The sequence below is a fragment of the Sphaerodactylus townsendi genome, linkage group LG01, assembly GCF_021028975.2.
Source record: "Sphaerodactylus townsendi isolate TG3544 linkage group LG01, MPM_Stown_v2.3, whole genome shotgun sequence".
In the NCBI taxonomy this organism is placed as follows: domain Eukaryota; kingdom Metazoa; phylum Chordata; class Lepidosauria; order Squamata; family Sphaerodactylidae; genus Sphaerodactylus; species Sphaerodactylus townsendi.
The window spans coordinates 19,751,853-19,779,559 of NC_059425.1; the positions used below are offsets into that span (position 1 = coordinate 19,751,853).

General features: G+C 47.6%; 1 protein-coding gene across 1 annotated transcript; it reads right to left on the reverse strand.

The window, feature by feature from the left end:
* On the reverse strand, positions 1 to 26,947 carry LOC125442169 (dapper homolog 2-like). The gene is made up of 4 exons (XM_048513352.1): positions 26,522 to 26,947; positions 6,067 to 6,355; positions 4,366 to 4,608; positions 1 to 2,779 (listed from the first exon to the last, which is right to left on the reverse strand). Exons 1-4 carry the CDS (start codon positions 26,756 to 26,758, stop codon positions 1,320 to 1,322), a joined length of 2,229 nt encoding a protein of 742 aa, XP_048369309.1. The 5' UTR covers positions 26,759 to 26,947; the 3' UTR covers positions 1 to 1,319.
* Positions 26,948 to 27,707: the final 760 nt, after the last annotated feature.

A 27,707-nucleotide genomic window follows, 5' to 3' on the forward strand; every position in this document is an offset into this window, starting at 1 on the left:
TGAGTTACCATAGCACATAATTTTTATTTATTGCTCACCATACACAAAGCCCTGGTGTCAGGTATGAACTTTAAAGGACACCTGAAAATAACTCCTCCATTTAGAAACAACATTACACTGAGGGCTTAAATATCCCACTGTTACAGTCTTAGCAGTTTCTCACAGCACTGAGGGAGAAATACCAGGTTTGATTCTTTTTTAAAAGTCTATCCTCAACAGTATACATTTAGAAAAAAAATTGAGGTCCACAGTTTTTGACAGCAACAGAATTTTTTAAAACAAAAGTTAAATTGGTACTTTGTACTATAAGGATTTGGGTAACCTAGCATCCCCTTCCTTTAAACATGGTTGGAATACCAAAGAGAAATTTTTCAAAAGATATTTGCATGTTCCTTGACAAAGCCTGAAGTAGGAAAAGCAAACCCCCGCCCCACATTCATTGGGATCAGTTATGAGGTTGCTTTTCTAACACAAATCAATACTCATATTGGAAAAGGGCAGTATATTAACAGTACAGAGAAAAGCCGTATCAATTTCAGACTTGAAGAACCAGTCAAAAAGCCAAGACACCGAACTCCTGCAAAGTTTCCAGGACAAAATGTACATTCTTTGATACGACAATCAGGCTTCCACAATCGGCAAATCACAAAGTTAAACGTGGCCCAACACCCATCGTCTACATTGGCTGGCTGGATATTTGACTCCTTTCTCTCTCTCTCTTTTTTTTTTTTTTACTTTCTTGGACTGAAAAATGGGGCGGGGGGAGGAGAAAACCACTTTGTGCTTTGTGGGCTACGATCTGTGTAGGCCTCAGCCCTTCTTCCACGGTCAGAAAGAGGAACCTTTTGAAAAGAGAACTTTAGGAAAGAACAATTTCTTTTTAAATGGAACAGGGAACAGTCTCTTTCTGCTCTTGAACATGGTACACTGCAAACACTTGAAAACCTTGTCAGAGGAAAGGTTAGGAAAGAGCTGTCGCATGACTTTCCTCTTCTCATCGAGTACCGTTCGGAGTGATTTCTGAAGAGGAACTCCTCTTTTTTTCAGTCATCTAGGCCAACCATGAATCCAGATAGATCAGAATCAATATATCAATGCAAGATCATCCACAGTAGAAAACGGGGTGGGGTTACAAAAATGTAGGTGCAGGGTGAAAGGAAGGGGCTCCAGAGGAAACTCCATTTGTCCAAGTCAAGAAGAAGCCTTGTCAGGCTACAGTACACAAGATGTCTTTTCAGAAGCATAGTAACAGTGAAAGGAACAAACATCTATCACCCAGTCTTCCAAGCTCATTCGAGTGATATCAGAGGACAGAGAGATCACTTGGGGGTTCTGGCACCCTTGAGGGAGCGGGACATCATCCTCTTGAGCTCCTTAAATGAGCGACTGCGGCGAAGCTTGAAACTACCCACTGGCAGGTCAGCAGAGTCTAAGGTGGCGGAGCCGTGGGGCCATCGATCGCCAAGATGATGGAGAATCCAGTCACCGTTCAGGCTGATGGCGCTTGTGGCATCTGCCTCACCAAGACCAGAGCCACGGCCGGCAAAGCCAGCCTGCTGCCGGGGCGGCAGGTCCAAATGACTGCCCCCCAGGAAGCAAAAGGTTGCCGGAGAGTCAGCCGAGAAGGCAAGATGGCGGTGCAGCGGGTGAGGTGGGTGAAAGGCACCAGCTTTCATCCTGTGACGCCCAGGGGCCTTGTTAGAGATCTCTAGGACGGATGCCCATTTTGTCTTGACCGCTTTGCCTTTACCAACTTGTGGGTCACCGTGACATGCCAGCCCTGCTGCCGCATGGACATTGATTTCCGAGCTGGCTCGAGCCCTGCTCGCCATCCGATTGGATGGTTTGCGACGGAGGCTGAGCTTGCGCAGGAGTTCCCGAGGACTCAGCCAGTTTCGTTCCGTAGGCTTTTCCGGCTTCTCCGCGGTCTTCACCAGTTCTCGGGAAGCATGTTTACCTTTGTACAGCTTGTCCAAGTCCATGGCGGCCTGGGGAAGTGTCAGAACCTTTCGGACGGGAGACTCCACTTGCACGATGTAACGTGGGGTGCGGTCGACCAAATCAACAGCCCCTCTTCCCAATCCACCAGGCGGCTTCTTTGGACAGGAGGTTAGAGATGGCTCTCGGTATAGTGGGAGAGGATCAGGAAGGGACATTACTGAAGGCTCGCTAGCCTTGGAGAGGTTGGTAGTGCTGGATTGGATGGAGCTGATCTCTGGAAACATGGAGAAGTCTCCGTGGCCATCCAAGACCTGAGAATCTTGCGTCCCCTCTGAGCCTTCCGGTGAGCGAAAGTGGGAGCAGGTAGAGATGCGCCGCCGGATCTTCCACCCCGGTGCCGACGCGAGGAGTTGACTGGCGCCCAGCACAGAACTGCAGACGGAGGACATCGACAAGCTCTTCTGGCTTCCGGCGAGAAACCCCACCTCTGACCTGCTCACCACTGAACGACACTTGTACCGCAACACCAATTTGGCAATGTAGCGGTCCAGCAGGGCTCTCTGCTGCTCCTTGGAGGACAGGGGTGCTCTCTCCGGAGTGGTGACCCTGGCCAGCTCCACGGGACCCTCGTCAAGTTCCTCCTGTGATGAGCTCTGGGAGAGGCTGCTGGTGAACAAGGGGCTCTGCAATGCCACGGCGTGCAAAGGGCTGGGGTAGTGGTAGATTTCGCTGGTGTTCCGAGAGACGAGGTCTGACTTGTATTGCATCAGCTGAAGGCTCGGGTTCTTTGACAGTGGTAGGGACAAGTCTCCAAGGCCCAAGAGGAACTCAAGGTCACCTGCAAGCGAAAGGAGTTAAAGGAAACTGTGAGGATAGGAACCTGCGACTGCACACCGGACACACACCCAGATCCATCTGCCAGTCTCAGAATTAAAGAAATGGTTAACCACTGGGGTGTTGTGGGGTTTCCGGGCTGTATGGCCGTGTTCCAGTAGCATTTTCTCCTGACGTTTCGCCTGCATCTGTGGCTGGTGAAATGTCAGGAGGCAATGCTACTGGAACACGCCATGCAGCCCGGAAATCACATAACCCCCCAGTGATTCTGGCCGTGAAAGCCTTCGACAATACAATGAATAGGTAGAAATTAACACGAGAGACCCTCATTCTTCTCCATTCCATTATTGAATCCCTCTGGCAGCAAAAGCTTCATCTGCAGAATTTCTGCCTTGTTACTAAAGCCATGAAAGCCCTGCCTGGGAGAAAGCAACAACAGGCAACCTTACTCAGGACTACATGTGCCAGTGCGGTATAGTGGTTACAGCATCAGACCAGATTCAAAATGCCACTCATCCATGAAACTCACTGGGAAATCCTGGGTCAGTCACTCTCTTCTCAGCCTAACCTACTGAACAAGGTTGTTGTTAAGAGGAGAGTGGGGGAAAGCCAGGTATGCTTCCCTTCAAAAAGAATAGAGGAATAAAACTCAAAACACAAATTGAAACACCCCCCAAAAAAACGCACATATACAAATAGATGTATTGTTCTGTCTATGTAGCTCACCTTAGAATTTATACTCTACTTTTCCAAGTCTGTTCAAAGTGGAGAAGATATGCTTACCAGGTTTCCTTTTAAAACCAACACACATCTTACCTTTGGCCATGCAATGAAGATCCTTGTGTTGTGGTGGCAGCTGTTGCCAATGCAATGTTTCCTTTTGATTCTGCACAGCCAACACGCCCTCCCGTAGCCAATCAGAAGCCCAGCTGGGCAAAAGTTTCACTTAACCACACCCACTTTGTAAAACACTTATTGGGTGCCATTGCATCCAGAGGCTCCATGTTTGAGACCCTTTCAAGAAATATCTCCACAGATACAAGGACTAAAAACCTGAGCCTGTCAAGAAGCTGAAGCCCACAGACAATATTCTGTTTTCTCCTGGCATTCCCAAAAAATTGTGAAGAACAAGAGACAAAGAGTGTGGATTTACATCCCATCATTCTCTCCTGTAAGGAGTCTCAAAGCAGCTTATAAATTCCTTTCCCCTTCCTCTCCTCACAACAGACAACTTGTTAGGTAGGTGGGGTTGAGAGAGTTCTGAGAGAACTGTGACTAGCCTAAGGTCACCCAACAGACTTCATATGGAGGAGTGAGGCATCAAATCTCCAGATTAGTCAGCCTCTCATGTGGAGGAGTGGGGAATCAAATCTGGTTCTCCAGAACAGAGTCCACCTGCTTTTAACTGCTACACCACACTGGCTCTCATGTAGCCCATGCAGATGCCTGACTGTGTTCCCATTTAACAGATGTCCATACCGCTATTCTTGCCTCACATCTAATTCCCCTCTTAGTGGGCACAGAGCAGAGAGTGAAAGGGATGGAAGAGCTGGAGAGCTAAAATAGTGGTTTACAAAAACATGGCCTCACCTGTTGAGACAGGCCTCCTACTGTCAGGGCCGGAACCATTTGCCAATGTGAATCGCTGCAGCTGGAGGTCCAGGAGACGAACAGCAGCCTCATCTGTAGAGCGTGGCCGGATAAAAGTGCTATCCCGAAAGCCTGGCAGGTGAGAGAGGGAGCCGACGCTGCACCGTGAATCCCCAGGCCCATCACTTTGTACAGAGGCGCAGGAATCCGAAAGAGAGCCCATCTCGCTGGTCTCATAAAACCCTGGAAATTGTGGAGAGGTGAGATGGCAAGATATTGAGATCTGGAACCAAGATCTGGTGTTTGAACAGAAACATCTGGCAGATGGCTGCCAATGACAGGGAAATGAAACCCCCATGCACAGGAGCAATCTACCTCTGAATATAGGCTGGTGGGGACAAAGATAACAAGAGGGTAGTTGCTTGTTATGATCCAATTACTACTAACCAGAGAGAAGATGTGGCATAGTGACCATGAGGACCGGTGGTTCAAATCCCATGAAGAATTGTCTCAGTGACCTCATTTTTATTTATCTAAATATTTACTTTGTTTTTTCCGCTTAAAGGAGCTGTGTAAGACACACCTCTCAGCATCCACTCCTCTTCAGCTTTGGGGAGATCATCATTGTGACCTTTCTCACACAAAGCCATCTTATATTGAATCAGACCATTGATCTAACAAGGTCTGTTGGATCAAGGTCTGTTAGATCAACTCTCCAGGGTCTTACAAGGACGTTTTTCGCATCACCTCCTACCCGATCTTTTTAACTGGAGATGCTGGGGTTTGAACTTTGGACCTTCTACATGCAAAGCAGGTGCTCTTCTACAGTGCCACAGCCCTGCTGACAGGGTTGACAGAAAGTTTACAAGACAATTTGTGTGACGCACTGTAAAAGCACTATATAAATCCTAACCACTATTATTAGTAATTGTTATTATAATAAAGTGAAGAATGACTGCATGAGGGGTAGAAATAAATGTAAAAGCAAACATTAAAAACATCAACAACTTCTCAGAGCTCCAGACAGCAAAAGATCCAGGATCCATATTCTATAGGATCCATAGTCTATAGGTTCTATTCTATTCACGCTCAGAACCAAGATTCCCACATCTGTGGGGCTTTCCCCACTACAGAAGGGAGCTAAGGTCGACTCGGTTCCCTTCAGTGGAGGGCGATTCCAGGCTGTCCCCACAGCAACTGAGTTGGCCCCCTGGAACCGAGCTAAGTGGGGGGGATCATCTTGGTGCCTGTTTCGCTTCTCGATCGTGACTGGCGCTTGTGTTACGGCGGGAAACAGGAGCGTTCTTTTTTTTGTTTTTACAGTTTACAGTCACATGCGCTTTCTGCCCACCACGACTCTCCCATTCTGCGCATGCCACAAAAATGGCTCGTGATTGGTTGAACGGATGAGGTGTCGTTTCAATGCTTCCCCATTTCGAAGCTTTGAAGCGGTATCGACCTTGTTCCGGCAGAAAAGTGTAGTTCATAACTGCGACAAGGATGTTGCAGTTCTGTGGGGGGGGGGGGGGGACTGAGACAAAACAATGTTGAGCTCGGTGGCAGTGGGGATTCACTGAGGCGAACCTAGGTAGAAACCAGTTCAACTCAGTGGGGAAAGCCCTTATGTCAAGCTAAGTCAGCTCCGACAAAGAAGGAAGTTACGTGTTTGGCTACTGGATTCCAAACCTGCGACAGACATACCTGAGCTGGGCCGGGAGTCTGCCTCCATGATCTCCTGGGCATCTCCTCCATTGACTCCAGCTTTCTTGGGGAAGAAAAGCTGTTCACTGACCATCCGTAAGCCAAGGCAGCCTGTTTGAGTTCTCTCTCCTGACTGGACACGAAGGGCTCCAGAAGCTGCCTCAATGTTCTCCGATGAGCTGTAGGAAACGCAAGGTTTCTTGGGAGACCCAAGAAGGTCCTCAGATTTGCTGCGGTCCAACTTGACTGCAGGTGACAGGTCACTGCTACCCAGGAGGCTTCCATTTTCCTGTTGGCAGGACCACACAAACAAAACTTTGCATCAGTGGGAAGGAAAGGCCAGAGGGATCTACATTTTATGCTGCTGACTCGAGTGCGCTCTGCTGGGACATCTTCCCTCAACCAAGCAAAGAAGAAGAGTTTGGATTTATATCCCCCCTTTCTCTCAAGGTGTCTGTTATGAGGAGAGGAAGGGAAGTTACAAAATATTCAGAACTGGTGGACGACATCATTAAGAGACGACAGTTTGAACACTTCTTTAGAAAGCTGGAAAATTTTTATGAAGTATCTTTTGAAAACCTATTCAAGTACAGAAGGTAGTGGCAGGGTTTGAAATCTAAAGAAAACAGTAGATTGTGATCACTAGAATGAATTTAAGAAATAACTATTGGATTAAGGTTTTAATTATATATGCATGAACCTAGAGATAACTTTTAATCAACAACGAGATAGCTGGAAGTGTAACGTTGCTGTGTTTTCTTTGTGTTGTTTTGTTTGTTGCATATGTGTGAAAATAAAACTTATATTTTAAAAAATACTTGGTGCAGATGGAACTGAGAGTCTTTACAGAAAATATATTTCACTGTATTGTCAAAGGCTTTAACGGCCAAAATCACTGGGGTGTTGTAGGGTTTCCGGGTTGTATGGCCATGTTCCAGTAGCATTTTCTCCTGAAGTCTCACCTGCATCTGTGGCTGGCATCTTCTGAAAAATCATGCACGCACACAAATGAAATATATTGGGGTGTTGTAGGGTTTCCTGGTTGTATGGCTGTGTTCCAGTAGCATTTTCTCCTGTGGCCTCGTAGCCACAGATGCAGGCAAAACGTCAGGAGAAAATGCTACTGGAACACAGCCATACAACCCAGAAACCCTACAACACCCCAATATATTTCATTTGGGCAGAGGTGGGATCCAGCAGGTTCTCACAGGTTCCCGAGAGTAGGTTACTAATTATTTGTGTGTGCCGAGAGGGGGTTACTAATTGGTGATTTTGCCACATGATTTTTGCCTTAGTTACGCCTCTCCTCTCAGCAGTAGCGCACAGAACTTGAAGCAGTCTAGCAGGAGGGGCACCGGCGTGCGTGGCAGCCTGTGCCTGCGTGCATTCGTTTCCTGCCCAAGGACCGGAGCCGCGGCTGCGTCCTTGCCACAGCCCCGCCCAGGAACGCCCCACCCCTGGAATGCCCGGCCACGCCCCCGTCGTGCCCCGCCCAGCCCCTTTGGTGCTACGCCACAATTTGAATCCCACCACCATGGGAACCTGTTACTAAAATTTTTGGATCCCACCACTGCATTTGGGGGTGTGTGTGATTTTTTGTTTAAAGAAGTACTAGCATAGGGTGCAGCCATTTGCAACACCCCTCTCAAGTACTGAAGTCATTTGACTTTTTTTCTTATAGAAAACAAAGATATTCGTACTTTTACATTCTTCCAAAAGGCTGTATAGTACAATTCTATATGCAAACTAAGTTATACATGACGCATTTTAATTGTTGCTAAATCAGGAAGAGAAGTACAGGTTTGATAGCAAAGTATTACATATATTTAAATTCCCCCACAAGTTTTTCTCCAAAAGCCCTTGACTTCAACATTTCCAGAAATGTTATCCCTCTAGTCCTATGAACACTAATTTTGGAGGTAATATGGAATTTACTTCTCAGTAAACACGAGGTTACAAAACTCTTAATACTGCTTAGAAGACTTTGTTCTAGCTCAGGGGTCGGCAAGCTTTAGCACCCAAAGAGCCATTTGGCCCCGCCCCCCAAAGCCCCGCCCCCGGCCTCCCCAAGCCCTGCCTTCAGCCAAGAAGGTGGGATAGACAGTGGCGGCGATGCCAACGACGGCAAGTTGCACTTGGGACGCAGTGAGCGTGCCTCCTTTCCTGCCCCCTCCTTCCTTCCTTCCTCCGGTGTCCTTTCCTTTCCTCTCCTTCCCAGGCACCAGATGAGGGAAGGAAGTGAAAGGATACCAGAGGAAGGAAGGAGGGGGCGGGGAAGGAGGCACACTCGCCGCGTCCCAAGTGCAACTTCGGGGAAGAGGCGGCCTAGAAAGCTAAAATATAAATAAATAAATAAATAAACTTGCCGTTGTTGGCGTTGCTGCTGCAGAGCCGCAGTACGAGGACGAAAGAGCCGCATGTGGCTCCAGAGCCGCGGGTTGCTGACCCCTGTTCTAGCTGGATCAATCTTGTGTGTGTATGGGTGCCATCAAAACTGACTTATGGCAACCCTGTAGGGTTTTCAAGGCAAGATACATTCAGAGATGCTTCACCATTGCCTGTCTCTATATGGGCTGGGAGAGTTCAGAGTGAACTGAGACTGGCCCAAGGTCACCCAGCAGGCTTGATGTGGAGGAGTGAGGAAACACATCCAGTTCACCAGATTAGAGTACTCTGTTCTTAAACACTCTTGGATTAATTTTAGGATGTCCGCTTTGTGAGGAAGACAGCTGAGCTTGTACACAAGATAGAGAAAAGAAGGTAGAAGACGAAGTCATAGGTGGGGCAAGTTAAGTGCGGAACTTTAAAAAGGAGAACTAGAAGCTTAATGTGGGGTCAGAGGTATTGGGAACCAGGATAAAGATTTAAGCACAGGAATGACATGCTTGCTTTAGGGAAACAGTTTAGCAGAGGCATCGTCGATTGATTGTAAGAGACAATGACTTCTCCAAAGTTACATGTTTGGGGGGGGGGGGGGGGGGGGGTTAATATATCCAACAAGTGCAGAGATACCTTACAGTCATATAATACCATAGTCAGGGACTGATGTGAGGAGGCAAAGGATGGAGTACATTTCAGCAGCAGCAAATTGCCTATAACAAAACACAGGCACTACCAAGCCATAGCCTAGGGTGCTTAACCGCGGTTAGGGCCAATGACCCATCTGTGATTTGTAAATGGCTCGCAGGTCAGAATCATAACAGGGGTATGTACGGTTTGATATGATTGATAAATTGCCAACCCACTTCCAGATGTTCACACATGTAGAAAATAAAAGATGACATAACAGTTCGTCTTGGTGTTTGGCAATTCAAAACACGTTTGGGGTTCTAAGATATCATCAGCACAAAGCATGGTTTGGCAGAATGGGTTGGATCCCACAGACCTCTTCTCCTTGACGGCAAAACCGTGAGATCAAGCCCAGTGTTTGGCTCAGTTACATCAAATACATAACCTTCGTGCCTGGAACTGTCAGGGTAGAGGTGAAAAGGAAGAAATGGGGGAAAGGTGGCCAGTGTTATCATACAGTGCACTTGGACTGCAACCCACAGGCCCTGCTCTTGCTCTTGCCCTCCGTGCCCCATGGCCTGTGTCTTTTGCTGCTCTGACTTGCATATATTAAAGTGACTTGGAAAATTATAGCCTCCGAGAGGTATAACATTTTATTCCTGGAGGCATAACATTCAGAATTTTTAAAGGGACACCTACATTCAGTTATGGTTCAAAATAATGCAATTATTTTGACTGGATTAACCAAAACTGTACACACTTCAGTGTCACACGGCACTTTTTTCCCGACCTAAAGAAGGCTCCCACACAACTTGGAAGCTGGCTGCTTAGTCCCCCGCTTACCACCATAACCAGCCCAACTAAACACAGCACTAGAATAAGAGGTATTAATATCTATGCAAAGGAACTGTACCCTAGATGTCCTGCCTCTGAGAGGAGAGAAAGAAACATGCTGTTCTCTTGACGTACATTTCGCCTGATAAAAAAATCCCCCTTGCCGCCTGTGATCCCTTTATCAGCGCAAGTTCATTAGTTTTGAGTACAAGTTGTACTTATTCAGAGTAGCTATCAAAGAAACATGTGTACCCTTCTGGAAAGACCCTTCTCTACAGCATTATACCCTCCCTTGCCCAAACTGCACCATCCCTCGGTTTCACCTCTAAAATGTACAGGTGTTTCCCATCCTAGACTTGGTAACCCTAACTTTATAGGTGACCTAAAGTCCTTGTAGTACTCATAAAAATTACACAATCGGCTCTAACAGAGATGCCAAGTACTGAACCTGCAAGTTCCAGTGACCTATGCCTCTTTTTTACACACAGAGTTTGTAGGCCCACCCAGTGGCCCTACAACCTATTATCATCAGTTTAAAAAAAATCTTGCCACTGCAGAGTGTGAAATCTCAGGATGTGCCATGTATGGGGTCTTCATTTTCATGGTATGTTCACTTTGACACAAATGCAGGTGGAAATATACACTACATTTAATTTCATAAATGGTCTGAGACCAATGTACGTGTGGGACCATCCCTTCCCTAACAACCCTTGACGGACACTTCGACCATCTAGCAAAAACTTGCTCGTAGTCCCTGACCCAAAAGAAGTCCAGCTGGCCTCTGGCCTGGTGGAATGCTGTCCACTGAGGGAGGGAGGGAGGGAGGGAATACCCCACCTTTCTCTCCTGTAAGGAGACTGAAGGTGGCTTACAAGCTCCTTTGCCTTCCTCTCCCCACAACAGACACCTTGTGAGGTAGGTGGGGGTGAGAGAGTTCTGGGAGAACTGTGACTGAGCCAAGGTCACCCGGCAGGAATGTAGGAGTGTGGAAACACATGTGGTTCACCAGATAAGCCTCTGCCACTCAGGTGGAAGAGTGGAGAATCAAACCTGGTTCTCCAGATTAGAATCCACCTGCTCTTAACCACTACACCACGCTGTTCCACCAGGCATATGGTTGAGGCAGCAACAGTTACCATCTTTGGTCTCCCTCCCTCTGCCCCCCTGAACCCCCTCTGTTAATAGATAACTGATTCTGGTTTTATCCGCCCCTTCTTTTTAAGATTTACAGGGGCTCAGTGAAAGTGGATGTTTTTGTCATCTTGATTTTTAGTAGCCGTATGCCAAGTTTTTTAAATTTTTAATTCACAGTGGATTCATAGCTGTCGTATTTATTATGTATATATCATGTTGGAAACTGCCCCAAGCCCAAGAGGGGAGGAATAGTATAGAAACTTAACCAAATAAAATTTAAAAATGAAGACAAGTGTTATTCCATTCCTGATTTTAACAACTACAGAAGGGGTCTCCAATCTTTTCCAGCTTGCAGGCACCTCTGGGATTTCGAGAGGGGACAGCGAGTGCCATCCCAAAATGTTTGTCACGGGAGTTAAACGGCTTCCAATAACAAGCCCGGCTTTACAGAGACCCCGTCTACATTCTGACAAGCGTGGTGGATGCCAGGAGGACTGGCAGGCACCATGATCCCCACGGGCACCATGTTGGGGATCCTGGAGATGGAGCTGAACCCCAAACCTCCAGCCGCTCACCCTAGCAACATTTTAGTAAGATTTATCTGAAGTTAAGTTTATCTCAAAAGCAAAAATAGGGACCACAATGTGATTTACCAGGAATAGTTGCAGCTTATGAAGAAGAAGAAGAGTTTGGATTTACATCCCCCCTTTCTCTCCTGCAGGAGACTCAAAGGGGCTTACAATCTCCTTGCCCTTCCCCCCTCACAACAAACACCCTGTGAGGTAGGTGGGGCTGAGAGAGCTCCGGAAAGCTGTGACTAGCCCAAGGTCACCCAGCTGGCATGTGTGGGAGTGCACAGGCTAATCTGAATTCCCCAGATAAGCCTCCACAGCTCAGGCGGCAGAGCTGGGAATCAAACCCGGTTCCTCCAGATTAGATACACGAGCTCTTAACCTCCTACGCCACTGCTGCTCCTGACTTATACCACTGACTTACATGGTGGTGAATGACACAAAAATGACACAAAAACATATGCAAAGCACTATGAAATAGTAAGGATGGGCTGCACAGATCGGCTTGGGTAGTGGCAGCATTTGTTCCTGCCTCAAGGAAACGAGGCTCCCTAACTTTAAAAGGGTCTTTGTGCTGGGCACCAGGTGCTACCATCAGTTTCACAAATTTGTGGGATTGGATCCGAACCTTACTACCATCATCCGGCACGGTGTAGTGGTGGTTAAGAGCGGTTGATTCTAATCTGGAGAACTGAATTCGATTCTCCACTCCTCCACATGACCGGCGGGCTCTTATTTGGTGAACAGGATTTGTTTCCCCGTTCCTCCACAGGAAGCCTGCTGGGTGCCCTCAGGCCAGTCACAGTTCTCGCAGAACTCCCTCAGTCCCATCTACCTCACAAGATACCTGTTGTGGGGAGAGGGAGGAAAAAGGAGTTTGTAAGGAGCCGCCTTGAGTCTCCAAACTCTTCTTCTCTTCATCATCATTGTTGCTATTCTGTTTTTTCCTACATAAATGTACAGCTTTTGTAATGAGCTACAGCCTAAACAATTCTGATTTATATTAGTGATTAGCTCACACAGGGGCTTGGCGAGGATTCAGTACCGAAACAAGCCCCGAGCCTACCCAGATCCCTTAAGTCACACAGAGACGCTGCCAGTCAAGAGATTCCAAAACCCGAGGCATTAGTGGTTGCAAACTTCAGAGGGCGAACATGCCGAAACTCAACTCCACGCGTGCCCGAACCCCTCCTTCCTAGCTGCACCTGGTCTCCAAGAAGCAGCTCGGCTGCTCCCAGCTTACAAGATTTATTGATCTCTATGGGGCCGTGAAGGGCAGCCGTTATAACATGCCTATAGAGGGTTACCTCCCCCCCCCTCCCCACAACCAGTTAAGGCAGCTGCTTCAACAAGAGGGAGAAGGGGTGGGGGAGAAAGACGCATGTGCTGAGCCAGCAGGAGTGAAATACGAACCCCGGGGCCTCTTCTTTCTCTGGGCTACTCTTTCTTCTCTTAAGCCAAGCAGCTGTTGTCATTGTTTGGAGGCCTCCTGGTTAGTCATTCAAGCACCAAGAAAGCCCAGCAGACCCACGTGCCATGTGGCTGGCGGGCCGCGCGTGTCTGAGGAGGCCAAGCAGTCATCCAGCCAGGCCTCCAGCCCCTCCTCCTCCTCAGCTAATATTTCCAGTGTTTTCTTTAAACGCTGCCATTTTGTCAACCCGCAACATTTGACTTCTGCGCCGGCGGCAAGAGTCTCCCTCAAAGTTGCGGGCCCTCAAACAGACCAGAGGGATTGAAATTCTCTCAAATGCATCCCACCGTGGCATTTTGTTTCTAAAGACCTTGTGCCAGAGAACCGGCAGCACCAGGAATGGCCAATGATCCAGCTGCCCTCAAGAGCCCCTGTCGGAAGAACATGATCGCAGGAACCCCACCACCGTTTCATGAACACTACACAGCCCGGTAGAAGGGAGGAAGCCATGCCAAATCGCACGGGGGGGGCGGGTGGTGTCCAAGTTCCTGTACACAAAAATGGCTGTCCAAATGCTCCTGAGATGCCCGCAAGCCTGACACAAAAACAGCAGACACCGCCACCCCATTATCTCCCCCGCCCCTTGGGCCCGTTTTGACACTTTTCCATCTGCCAATTTAGCGAGAAGATTTCAAAAAATCCCACAGCACAGGAGGGTATGTGTTTGCAATTCAGGGGAAGTAGATTCCACGGTATGTCACACATCCTACTGCATTATGAATTCCACAAAGAGGAAAGGAAGTCTCTAATTCAACCATTGTTAATTTGCTATACTAATTCAATCGCAGGTGGCTCTGACTTAGCTCTTACAAGAATTTTATTGGAAGACCGGGTCCCTTGTATATCTTTGCAGGTAGCTAAAATTTGTATGCTAGCATATAATAAGTGTAAATCCATGTTAAAACAGGGAGCAGTATTAGATTATGGAGACTGTAATAACATTGTAAGTTGAGGTTTCTTTTACCATGGATTGCTGTATATATGCACAATTTGAATTCATCTTTGTTTTCTCTTTGCTGGCCTTGTGGCCGTAATAAACAATTCGATTCTCCCTCACCCCTGTTAACAATATTTGGAGGTACTCTGCTTCTGAACATGGAGGTTCTTTATTGCCATCAGGGCTAATAAATAACAGAGCTCTCGAATATAAGACAGTGTCTTATATTAATTTTTGCTCCCGAAGATGCGCTATGTCTTATTTTCAGGGGATGTCTTTACTTTTCTCTGTGTTCTGTTCTGTCAGGGCATGCTTCTCCAAAAAAAAAAAACCCTTTGCTATGTCTTACTTTCGGGGGATGCCTTATATTTCGCACTTCAGCAAAACCTCTACTATGTCTTATTTTTAGGGGATGTCTTATATTAGGGGAAACAGGGTAGTTCTACAAGGACCAAAGCACTGCCTTGCTGGATCAGACAAAAGATGTACCTTGTCTAGTATCTCCACACTGCCCAGTCAGATGCTTCCAGAAAGCCCACAAGCAGTGCACGAAGAAAACAGCCTTCCCTGTTGTCTGTCACCATGAGACAGAGAGATTTCCATCCTCCTTAAGGTCTCCCAGTGAGTTCATAGAAGAGTTAAGAGTCCAGTTCAGGGCTGATTCATAACCTAGCTGCTAGAGCTGGACGAATACATTGGCTCTGTGCATTCCTAACTCTAACAGCCACCAAAAGACACATCCTCCCTGGATTTGTCTAATCCTATTCTAAAAGCCATCTAAAGCCGGCAGCTATTATCCCGTCTTGCGGCAATACATTCCATAAATTAATTACAGGTTGGGCGAACGAAAACACTTCCTTGGGAACCTACAGACAAGCAGTGTTGCTTCATGGCTTCTAACAGACAAATTGCTTTTCGATTATCTCCAATCTTGTTTGCCTTTACAACCACCTTGTGAACTAGATCAATATTGTTCCCGCTTTACAGATAAGGAGAAACCAAGGCGGGGAGGAGAGTAAACGGTAACGCCATTATTAAAACATAATAATTATGCTCCAGTTCCAACAACCTCAACTCTACATATTTGTAAGTGGAACTAAAAAATGGTAAGAGAGCTCTCTCAACTGAAAAGTAGGAACTGAAAACCAATCTGTGCCATAATACAAAAAACAGTATCAAAACACTACCTAACAAACCCAATCCCAGAATCTTAACTGCATAAAATAGAGTCCAATGAGCAAATTCCTAACGTAGCTGGGAAAATGTGCTGATGAAGTCCACAAACAGCAGTATGACAATCAAAACAGATTGCATAACTCAGCAGGAACCTGGTCTGTTAGACCATTTAATGTCAACTTAGTCACTATATATGTTTGCTTAACACGATAGCGAGAATCCCAAGTGCAAGGGTGGTCTTAGTCATTCTGAGGCCCTGCGCTAAAGTCCAGAATGCAGACAGACAATTACTGTCACCCCCTCAGGTCCAAGCAAGTGGTGGTCATAGCCCAGTGTGAAGTGGGTGGGAGCTATTGCTGACACCAGAAGCCAGCTGCTTGAGCTCCAGATTGGGCAGGTGCAAGTGGCATTAAGAGTCTGCTGTTCTTTTCCCCCTCTTCTGAGGGTTGGGCAGGGGCACTTGGGTCCCCTAAGTGTGGGGTCTAGAGTAGCAGCCCTGTTACTCATCAGCTTAGACCGCCCCACCCAAGAGTATCAGTTCCCTGTGGATTGTTCTGACGTGACTGCTTAGGAATTTTTGCCCCTGCTTCTTTCCTTGTGTGTTATATTGTTCTGTTTTCCCCTACCGTTTGTGCTCTGTTCAAACTTCCTCTTTCAGCCACCCTCTTCAATTCACCTGCTGTCTTTTCTCTTCCCCATCCCCGATTTAAGGAGGTCTGCACTACCTTAAAGGTAGGGAACAGAGGGAAGCAATCTCTAGGAAAAGAACACATTTGCCCACACGGATCCACAAATTCTATCCTAGAGAGGAAAGCAAAGATTTGTAGTTTGGGGAGATTTTTTTTTTTTTTACACTGTGGGGATTCACTGAGGTGAACCTAGGTAGAAACCAGTTCAACCCCATAGAGTGCCTTTTCCTCACCACTGAGTAGCCACAGCTATCCCATTTCTCTGGGATTATAGGAAGGGAGTGACTTAAGGCACACCTGAGCTCCAGCATCATGCATTTTTACCAATTCATCAAGTACCATTTATGGAGATGGTAATTACCAAAAACGGTTTCAGTTTTAAAGACATGCAATTCAGTTTTAAAGACATGCAATCCTAGAGACATGGAATTGGTTCCATGCGCTGGAGAGCAGCGCAGTTGGTAGTTGTTTCTCAGCTAGTAACTCCCAGGAACCAGTAACTTGTACCCATTTTTTGAAATGGTGGGAGAGAGTTTAGTTGAGATTCTTTTTCTAGGGAGCAGGGGGAAAAGTCTGTTGTTCAAAGTTAAAGATCTCAGCAGGCATACTTAAAATAACACTGTGGATCCCAGGCGCAATTATAAAAGCAGGTAGCATCAGTCACCCAAACAGAGAGCCAGTGTGGTGTAGTGGTTAAGAGCAGGTTCACTCTAATCTGAAGAACAGGGTTTGATTCCCCACTCTGCCACTTGAGCTGTGGAGACTTATCTGGTGAACCAGATTAGCTTGGGCACTCCAACACATGCCAGCTGGGGGACCTTGGGCTAATTCAGGGGTCGGCAACCTTTACCACCCAAAGAGCCATTTGGACCCATTTTCCAAGGCCCTGAAGATCTACTGAGCCAGAGAAGCAGCTCCACACGGAGCCACCTCCAGTTTGGCCCCTGCACTCACCTTTCCTTCCAGCACTGGGAGGCGGAGGCACCGGGCAGGGAAACCCCCTCTGCCGACAGAGCAGGCATCCACCTGCTCTGTGGGGCAGAGGGGGGATGGTGGCTGCTCTGGAGAGACACGCCCATGCTACCCTCCGACTTCCAGGGGTTGGAGGGCAGCGTGGGCATGTCCCTCCAGCTCTCCAGAGCAGCGCTGGAAGGAGAGATGAGTGGAGAGGACATGAAAAGCAGCACCCTCATGCACGGAGCTGCCTCCGGTTCAGCCCCTCCACTCACCTTTCCTTCCAGCGCTGCTCTGGAAGGACACGCCCACGCTACCCTCCGACCTCCAGGCAACGTGGAGCCGCAGTATAAGGCTGAAAGAGCCGCATGGGGTTCTGGAGCCGCAGGTTGCCGACCCCTGGGCTAGTTACAGTTCTTCGGAGCTCTCTCAGCCCCACCTACCTCACAGGGTGTTTGTTGTGAGAGGGGAAAAGAAAGGATATCGTAAGCTCCTTTGAGTGGCCTTACAGGAGAGAAAGGGGGGATATAAATCCAAACTCTTCTTCATCTTCTCCATAAAGGCCATGACAGACTGGCTTCCAATTCTAGGTCGCAAACCTAGCCTGATGTTGTCACATCAAGAATAAAAAATATAATGTGAATCATGTCACATCAGGAATAAAGAGGGCATGCTACCAGGTAGGCACTGGGGCTCAATAGGCCTACTGACTGAGACACAACTCTAGTGGTACCTCAAGGACTAATGGCATTCATTCCAACAGGAGCTTGCATGAGGTTAGGAGGGCTTATTTCTCCTATTGCAGCCGAAGAAATAAGCTCTGGCTCATGAACACTCAGTCTTTAAGGTGCCCCTGGACTTCTGTAGACTAACTGGACTATCCACTAGAACATAGGTGTCAAACTCGCAGCCCTCCAGATGTTATGGACTACAGTTCCCATCATCTCCTGTAGTCCATAACATCTGTAGTCCATAACATCGGGAGGGCTGCGAGTTTGATACCTGTGCACTAGAACTACCAACTGAGAACCAGGCCTGCCAGATAAGCTCCCTCTTGGCATGGAGATGAGTTTTAAAGGAACCGCTAGCATAGTATAGTGGTGAGAACACTCAGAAGACTTAGGTTCAAATCCTTATTTGTTCATGGACAGGGCTGCCAAGGTGGGGCCTTTGAGATCTCCCATAATTAGAACTGATCTCCATGTGACAGAGATCAGTTCTCTTGGAGAACCTAACCCCCAGCCACAAATTTTCAGCCCAACCCATTTCACAAGTAGATTCGAGACCGCTGGCACCATAGAAACCAACAAGACTTTAGGCGTCTGAGCTTTCCAGAGTCCAAGCTCTCTGTTTGGTCTCTTAAGGTGCTACTGCAGACCCACACATCTGCCCCTCTGAAACCACGTCACAAAGTTATTGTGATGGTAACATGAAAGAAGAAAGAATCCTGTTTGCTGACTTGAGATCCTTGGAGGGCAGGGAGGGTAGCCAAGGCCCCTTCTGCATCTGCAGAATAATGCACTTTCAATCCACTTTCACAATTGTTTGCAAGTGGATTTTGCTATTCCGCATAGTAAAATCCAGCTGCGAAGTGTATTGAAAGTGGATTGAAAGTGTATTATTTTGCATGTGCGAAGGGGCCCATGAGTCACAATAGCTAAATGGAATCTGTTTGTAAGCTGGATTCAGATGCTGAAGATCGGGTCCATTGAAAGCAAGATGCTGAGTAACTGGCCCCAAAGTCTGATCCCTAGGGGTTTTTTTTACATTCATAGAATCATAAAGTTGGAAGAGACCACAAGGACCATCAAGTCCAACCCCCTGCCATGCAGGAACACACAATCAAAGCATTCCTTGGATCCAGACAGGCCACAATGGGTTGAACCAGAGGTGGGATCCAGCAGGTTCTCACAGGTTCCCGAGAGTACGTTACTAATTATTTGTGTGTGCCGAGAGGGGGTTACTAATTGGTGATTTTGCCACATGATTTTTGCCTTAGTTACGCCTCTCCTCTCAGCAGTAGCGCACAGAACTTGAAGCAGTCTAGCAGGAGGGGCACCGGCGTGCGTGGCAGCCTGTGCCTGCGTGCATTCGTTTCCTGCCCAAGGACCGGAGCCGCGGCTGCGTCCTTGCCACAGCCCTGCCCAGGAATGCCCCGCCCCGGAATTCCCAGCCACGCCCCCGTTGTGCCCCACCCAGCCCCATTGGCGCTACGCCACAGTTTGAATCCCACCACTATGGGAACCTGTTACAAAAAAATTTGGATCCCACCACTGGGTTGAACCCTGGAGAATGATGCCTGTGGTTGCTTCCAACAGTGCAAGCTACCACACCGGCCATGCCTGCAGTTCATGCCACAGATAAAAGGTCCTCTTGTGCCAAGTGGTTGGAATGACACCCCCCACCCTGGAAAAAAGCCAAACAACCCCGGAAGCCTCCCTAAAGTTAAGCTCATGCATTCCGGGAGAAGCGCCACCCTCCTTTGCCAGTCTGGAAGATAAAGTTGTTTATACATGATTAGGTTCACGGGTGTGTGCTACCTCTCCCCTCTCAAGGAGGAGATATTTATGGCAGCCACCATCTGTCCAACCATTCATTTCCTTTCCCCCATAAAAAGCTGCCAGTTTAAGAGGGGTTGGGGAAAAGAAGAAAGCCCGTTTGGGGGGGGGGGGGGGGCTCATTATTTAAGACTATGATGTTTTCTCCTGTACATTAAATGCACAACATTTATCATTCATGTATTACCAAACAACACAGAATAGGAGGGGGGGGGGTACGGCGAGGACATACAATGCAGATGCCCTCACTAATTGATTATGCTATCTGCATGGTTACTCACATGCTAAATGGGCGGATGCCACCCAACACATGCAAATCAAGATTGCTAATTGCACCCTTTACACTTGTTAGCAGGCAAATGGTTCTTTCTCCCACCCTGGACATTCCACAGGGATAAATACTCCACTTGCTTTACTACCATCAGATCCCCTGAAGATGCCAGTCACAGGTGCAGGCGAAGCATCAGGAGAAAATGATACTAGAACACGGCCATACAGCCCGGAAACCACACAACGCCCCAGTGATTACGGCGGTGAAAGCCTTCAACAATATAAGCTGGTTTGGGTCCGTATTCGGGAAGTAAATAGACAATAAAAGATCACCTCCACCCTGTGGCATAGAAAGTTAGTGTGTTAAGGTAAAGACAGTTTCCTCTCGGACATGCCAAACCTTCTCCATTCAGGAATTTGAGGGCATTTAAAAAAATAATACAGTAGGGCACTTAAAACCCTCTTCGACCAACAATTGCAAGTGGTACAGTCTTGCAGGAGCAGCTCCATGCAAATCAGTCCCTTACATAGCTCAGCCCAAAAAGCACCCCCCAACTTTTGCAACAAGCAATTTGCAGACAGGCAGCTGTTTATGGTAATTGCTCCCTTTGGACACATGTAAAAGTTGGGAGCTCTGTGCTAGATTTGTACAACTGCAGAGCACAAAGTCAACTTCCTGGCACCAGGAAACCTGCCTCCCCTCGGAGTCTCCTGACGCCAGTTATGATGAGGTGGTATTCCCACTGTGCTCTGGAAAACCCTAGGGTTCAAAGGAAACCCTTAAGGGGCTCCTTAGGGAGAACAAAAACATGCCCTTTCTTAGCAATCTTCCTCTGCTATGTGCAATTCCCGCAGTGAGACAGCAAAGCCCACTAAGGTCTTGCTTGGATCAAAAACCCCACTGTGGAATGCTCCCCAGAATGTGCAAAGGATCCCAAGGCAAACAATCAGGGGTTTCTTAGCAGGCAATCTGAGAAGAGGTCCCTGAAGACCTGGCATTCAAGGGGAAGACGCATTGAATGTGGGTAAGGGGCACACTTCTCTCCCCCTTTTGGTGCACAATAGAGTGCCCGCGTCAGCAGGTGGCTCATTCCCCCATGACTGAGATGAAGACAGGACTTGTGCCAAGAAGGAAGTGTGTACCATGAACAACAGGTGTTTTGTTTTGCTCCACTCTCCCTGGCTGCGCATGGGGGACTGGCTGGCCAACGCCCACATTTGCAAGCCAAGCCAAGCCACAGGGCAAAGAAACCAGCCTTGACAGACTCCCAGACTCAAAACGCAGAGACCTTGGCTTCAAACAGCAGCCTGGAAGCCAAAGGAATTCCTCAGAGTGCCTTTCTTCTCACATAGTCCCTGCTGGGGTGGGGCAAAAGGGGTTTGTACAAGAGAAGAAATTTTATTTTAAAGAGGAGCTCTGACACAGCTGGGAAGAGAAGAACAAACAGTCCAATAAGCACCTAGTTTGTGGGAGCAAGGGAAGGGGTGAAGAGAAAGATCCTCTCTGCAGAAACCTGGGTGGATCCCCAAGGATTTCAGGACCCTCTAGGAATTAAAGGCACATCACTCAGTGGCAGAGCACATGTTTCACATACAAAAAGCCCCAGGTACCACCTGTAACATCTTCTAAAGAAGATCAAATGACAGGGCTGGAAAAAGTCCCAGCTTCGGGCTCTTGGAGAAGGTCCATAGCTCCACACTGACAGCGTGCAGAAAGTCCCAAGTTCAGTAAGCGTAAGAAAGTTTCTCCTTGTGCCCTTTTAAACTGCTGTGACATCATCCCTGGCTCTTGTAAAATCAGAAGTCAAAAACAAAAAACTCTCCTGCCCTTCTAAACTATGCAAATCTGAACTATTCAAGAGGGCTTTTCTGCGCAGCTAATAGGGTTGCACTGCACAAATATGTTTTACAAACTTGCTTGGATGAATGTTAAGGACTGGGCTCTATAGCGTTGTGTGCAGCTTGCTGCAAGTAGGATCCTATTGGATGAAATTCTGTATCACTTAATGTGAATACTTATGCTGTGCTTCAGTTCTTTCTGGGGGTTCCAGACAATCCTTATTGTGTTTTTCCGACTGTACTGGTTCACTATGCGTAATCGACCTCAAGTCTCTGAGAGAAGCAGAGACTATAAATAATGTAAATAAAAACAATAATTAAATCAAACTTTTATTAGGCCCAACCAAAAGAAGACAAAACACACAAGCTTTTGCATTCACCAGAAGTCTTCATCATGTTTGATAGCACAAACTAGAAAAGGAGGTGGGGAGAAATTAAAAATAAACATGTTTCAGGTGCGGTTTTTAAGGCCGGCTCTTGTCAGAATTCCTGTGCTTAACTGTCCGAGGCAATTAAGATAGATAGATGGTGGTACTGTTAGTGTCAGGCCGCACCTTGGTCTCTGCGAGCAAGATAAAGAACAGCAATTGTGTCTTTCACTGAAATGATAACGGCCAGAAATTTTCTTTGTATCTCCCTGAGACCAAAAGAGATTCAAGTTTAAGTAAAGGATAAAAAGGGCTCTGTGTTAATCCAGAACTTCCTCTGCCCTTGTATTTATATTCACAACTGCCAAAATAGATCACAATTCCCAGTTCTCGGAAACCACATTATTTCGCCGGAAGATCTGCTTCCAACATATAGCCAAAGCTGAATAGCAAGATAAGATTTGCGTGGGGGTGGGGGGAAGGGGAGAGGCAAGGCCAACACACAGACGGCTAATTAAAATGGTATCTCAGGACTGATTACAGGCATTTCTTCAACCTCACAATAGCAATGCCTAACAGTCAGTGCTCCAGTCCCTAAACTGAGGATGAACTAAGTTTCATCTTGTCTACAGGGGCACGTTTTCAGGTAACACAGAACACATCATCAGGATGACCTTCAAGAATTCTTTTCAACTCAAATGTTTACACATTCCTAATGCACCATAATGCACATTCCTAATACACGATTTCCTTGGCTAATCTAGGAAGACACTGAATTCCTTCAATGTCTCTTTCACCCAACTAATGCTGGAAAATACATGTGATAAATTGATGGAGGTGGCTCTGGACCAAACAACCAAAATCTGAAGAATTCTACTAGTATATCAGTAGTAATAATCCCAGAGGAGTAGCCATGCTTCTCTGTTGCAAAAAAAATAAATAAACAGGAGACTGGTGACATCGAAAAGGCCAACAAGTTTTTATTCTAGCGTGAGCTTTCAGAGACTGCAGCCCATTTCGTTCTAGTCCTGCAGAAATTTATGCTTCTAATAAAATATGTTCCTCTTAAAGGTGCCACTAGAGTCTAGACTCTTGGTCATTTTTGCGAGCTTTTGAGTGACAAACAGCTCTTCGGCTGGCACACACTCTTTCGCAAGTTAGTCCATTTGCCTATGTTGTGTTGCACTGGTGAAAAAAGCAACCTGACCAAACTTCAATGGCCCAAATTTAAAGTAGTTGTTACGGGTCAATTGCCCCCTACTTTTTGGAGTGCCTTCTAACACACATTTCAGGCTGCTACTGCAGAATCTAGGGGCAGGAATTGTTCCAGATGTACTAGCAACAGCACAAAACGTGTGTATTTGATGAAACCATTCTATGGTCATTGAGCAGCGTTTCCCAAAACGCTGCTCCAAAAAGTGGTTGGTGAAGCCTCTGGCCAGCGTGGTATAGTGGTTTAAGAGCAGGTGCACTCTAATCTGGAGAACCGGGTTTGGTTCCCCACTCTGCCACTTGAGCTGTGGAAGCTTATCTAATGAACTAGATTAGCTTGTGCACTCCAACACACGCCAGCTGGGTGACCTTGGGCTAGTCACAGCTCTCTCAGCCCCACCTACCTCACAGGGTGTTTGTTGTGAGGGGGGGAAGGGCAAGGAGTTTGTAAGCCTCTTTGAGTCTCCTTACAGGAGTCTCCTTACAGGAATCCAACTCTTCTTCTCTGAAAGCAGGTCATAGGTCAGCCCTCCTTAATGACTGCTCCTGGCCGTTGCATCAATCTTCCCTTCCTCATCCTCCTTGATGATATATCACAGTGGTGGCGAACCTTTTCGAGACCGAGTGCCCAAACTGCAACCCCAAACCCGCTTATTTATCGCAAAGTGCCAACATGGCAATTTAACCTGAATACTGAGGTTTTAGTTTAGAAAAAACGGTTGGCTCCAAGGTGTGCGTTACTCAGGAGTAAGCTTGGTGGTAGTCAGTGGCTCTGCTTTGAAGCAACCGTGCAACTCTTCCAACGGGTGAATCACGACCCTAGGAGGGTTTACTCAGAAGCAAGCCCCACTGCCAGCAACTGAGCTTACTCCCAGGTAAAGGATCACACTTTAGTTCTTTGCATGAAAATCAGTGGGGTTTAACAGCGCTTAACAGGGATACCTACACTGCTTCCCCAAAACTAGGTCTTAGGTTTAATGCTAATAATGGAGCCCAGCAGCCCAGGCCAGCCTAGATGTGTGTGGGGGCACTCTATTTGCGCGTGCCCACAGAGAGGGCTCTGAGTGCCACCTCTGGCACCCGTGCCATAGGTTCGCCACCACTGATATATCACATTCTCTGGTCTTCCACCTCCCCTTGCAACGAGGAGCAGGGAAAATCTGTGGGCAACTAGTCACTTCCCACTAGTCGCTGAAAAGGGGGAGGGAAATGGAATGCCACTTGCTCGGGGGCAACTGCACCCTATGTGCCACGTTAGTGGGTTTCTCAACATCTGGTTGGCCACTGTAGAAAATGAAGTGCTGGAAAGATGGGGGACAAGGTCCAAGTTAGCCTCAGATGCCAAAAAACTCAGGCTGGCCCTGCGTGGGTCCCTGTACCAAGTAAATTTGTACTAGTGGGTCCCCATATTCAAAAGCTTGGGATGTACCATCACTGAGAACCATCACAGCTGAATCTACATTTCCCCCCCCTCTCTGTCCCTCTCATACCACAGTGTTCTGACAACACCAATCTCCTGCGGCTTCCTCCCCATTCTCCAAAGCTTGTCTCACACATTAATGACCCATCTGCCATGCTGGCATTCACAACCTCCCCCCCCACTCCAAACACCTGTCTCATCTGGTTTTCATTGCAGCCCTTGATCATTCAGGTGCTCAGCATACCCCAGTCCTACAAACCAAACCCTTCTTCCCCAAGAAAATCCCCCCATTGTAAAGGCAGACCCCTCTTTCTACCGCCCCATATCATCCTTCTCATCTGTAACATCCACATTCCACCACTTATGTTCTCAGTTATCTCATAGGAAGCACCCTAGAAGCTATTCTTTTTCTGCTTGAGGGCCTAGATCCCATTTCACTCAGAATCCTATTGCTCCTGAAAAACACTGTACTCCCGCTGACCCTCTCCCCATTCTCTTTTGTAGCCCCTCTAAATTTAGAGCCCCTTCCAACATTGATCATCTACTGCCATTTCACTGACATACATATACAAATCCATGCAAACACTTTAAACCTGGGATCCACTCAGGCCCCTTCCACACATGCAGAATAATGTACTTTCAATCCACTGTGCCGAATAGCAAAATCCACTTGCAAACAATTGTGAAAGTGGACTGAAAGTGCATTATTCTGCATGTGCGGAAGGGCCCTAGGTCTGATTTTGTGTGATAGACTCAGGTTGGGGTTTTTTATTAGACTCTCGCCAACAACCGCTTCATTTTATATTGATCAACTAAGAATGCAGACCCAAGATCTTATAACAGGTGAGGCTTAGCTAGTCTGTGTCAAGCCAGCTAACTTCCAAATTTAAGGGCCTTGCTGAATCAAGGCAATATTCAATCAGTCCCCCATTCCAACCACCTATTCCTCTCCTCCCCAACAAACTTCTGAAATGAACACACATTCTGCACATTCTTCTGCTGACCGCTGTTTACCTTTGTTATCTTATCCCTCCTGATGCTGTGAACTCTTTACCACCCCAGTGAGAAACCGTAGTTTGTAATAGTTTGTAATTTCCTTGGGGCAGGGGCCGCTTTTTTTTTCCAGAACAGAGCACTATATTTATTTGCCACAAAATTTATTCCAGCACGAGTTTTCATAAAAGCTCACTTTGCATTATCTGGTGGCCGCTGCTAAAACGACAGTCTTTATTTGCTCTGTTGATGCCCCACTTTTATTCCCGATGGGCTCCCAAAGCGATTTATTTGTTTGTTTGTTTATTGTTTCGTTTTCTATACCGCCCTATTCCCAGAGGACTCAGGGCGGTGTACAACAGAAAACCTACTACAACCAAACAGGGAGCATGATTAATACATTACAAATATGCAGGCTCCATCCATTTAAAATATTGCTAAATCCCTTTAAAAACAGCAAATTAATATAAAGAACATTCTTTAATATAAAGATTTAGAACATTCTCCTCTTCTCCCCTGTATCCTCCCAACGGCCCTGTGAGGTAGGTTAGGCTGAGGATATGTGACTCGCTCCAGGTTACCCAGCAAGCTTCTATGGACAGAGACGTGCTTTGAAAAAGGGTTTTACAAACCCTACTCTGACACTAACCGCTACGCCACACTCTTTATGATCTGCTCGAGGCTAAGAGTGGGCTGACCTCAATTTTGCTTGGCACACTGTATGAAGCAGCCTACAGTCCTACTGTATGCAAACCAAGGCTACCTCCTGGCGATCCCCCCAAAAAACCTATATATATCTCTCCTTAATTCATTTATAACTCCTTTTCTTCACTGAATCTTGCTGAAACAGCTGGTTTGGGTCATGCTATCCTGAGCAGGTTCTTGAGCCAGAAGTCATAGGAAGCTCCCTACTGGATCAGACCAAGAACCACAAACCCACCAGAAAGGCGCCCTTGCCTCCCTCCTCCTCCTCGCTCGCTCGCGCTTGGGATCCCCTCGACCCCGCAGCGGTCTCTCACCTGTTGCCGGTCCCCACCTTCCAGAGCGCGCTCTACGACCCGCTTCTGCGTCTCCCGCAGCAGATCCAGCTCCAACAGCCCGGCCAGGCTGGCCTGCAGGCGCTCCCCGATGCGGAGCCGCTCGTTGCCGGACCACAGCGGGGGCGGCACGGCTCGGCGGACCATGACCACGGCGGGGCCCCCGGGCAGAGGGTCCGCGCCCCCCACCGCCCGCCTCTTGGCCAGAGGAGGCTGCATGCGGGGCAGGTGGAGGCGGCGGGCAGAGCTACCGGCAGCGACCCTGGGGGGAGCCAAGGGGGGGGGGGCACCTGGACCGGTTCCGAGCAATAATCGCGCCCGCCTTGAGCCGGCCCCGGGGAAAAGCTCCGAGCCGCCACTCGGGCGACTTCGCGTCTTGCTGGGCTAAGAAGCAAAGAGCAGCTCAGACAAAGGGGACGGGTTTGAAAGAGTCACGTGGAGCCAGGTTCGCGCCCCCCCTCCCCAGTTTCCCGTGTTCTGATTGGCTCGAGCTGGATAAAACAAAACATTCTTAAAGAGCGGAAAAGTTTCCCTGCGGAAAGAGAGACGCCAGATGGCCTCGAGGTGCGGGGGGTCGTTTTCTTTCATCCCCCGTTCTGAACGGGACTTTACAGAAAAACCCTTAAGGGCGAAAGCAAGGAGTAGAGTTTGCTCCCCGTCGCGGGAGGAAGAGCCAGCCGGGGGTCGTTTGCTGAGGGAACCAGGAGGGGATGGGTCGGGTTGCCAACGGAGCAGGAGAAAAATGCACTGTCCCTTTAAGAGAGGGTTTGCTGCGTGGAAATGGGCAGCTGAAGCTGGTCATGAAGGGGAGATCAATAATATCACCTGGTGAATCACGACCCTTTCAGCTGTTGTTAAAGGGAAAAGGCTTTTTATTTCTCCAGGCCAGTTGGCAACCCTGCCTTTTCGATGGTCTGTGTCTCATTTATACCCGCTTTTCTCCCTAGTGAGGACCCAAGGCAGCTTTTAACCATTCTCCTCTCCATGTTATTCTCACAATAACCCTGTGAGGTAGGTTAGACAAAGTCAACCAGTGAGTTTTCATGCAGATTCAAACCTGGGATTTCTAGATTCCGGTAGAATATTCTAACCCTTACACCACACTGGCACAACTATTAATTGAATACATTTCTGACCCTCCCAGTTCAGAGGTAGTACATGATTGGCC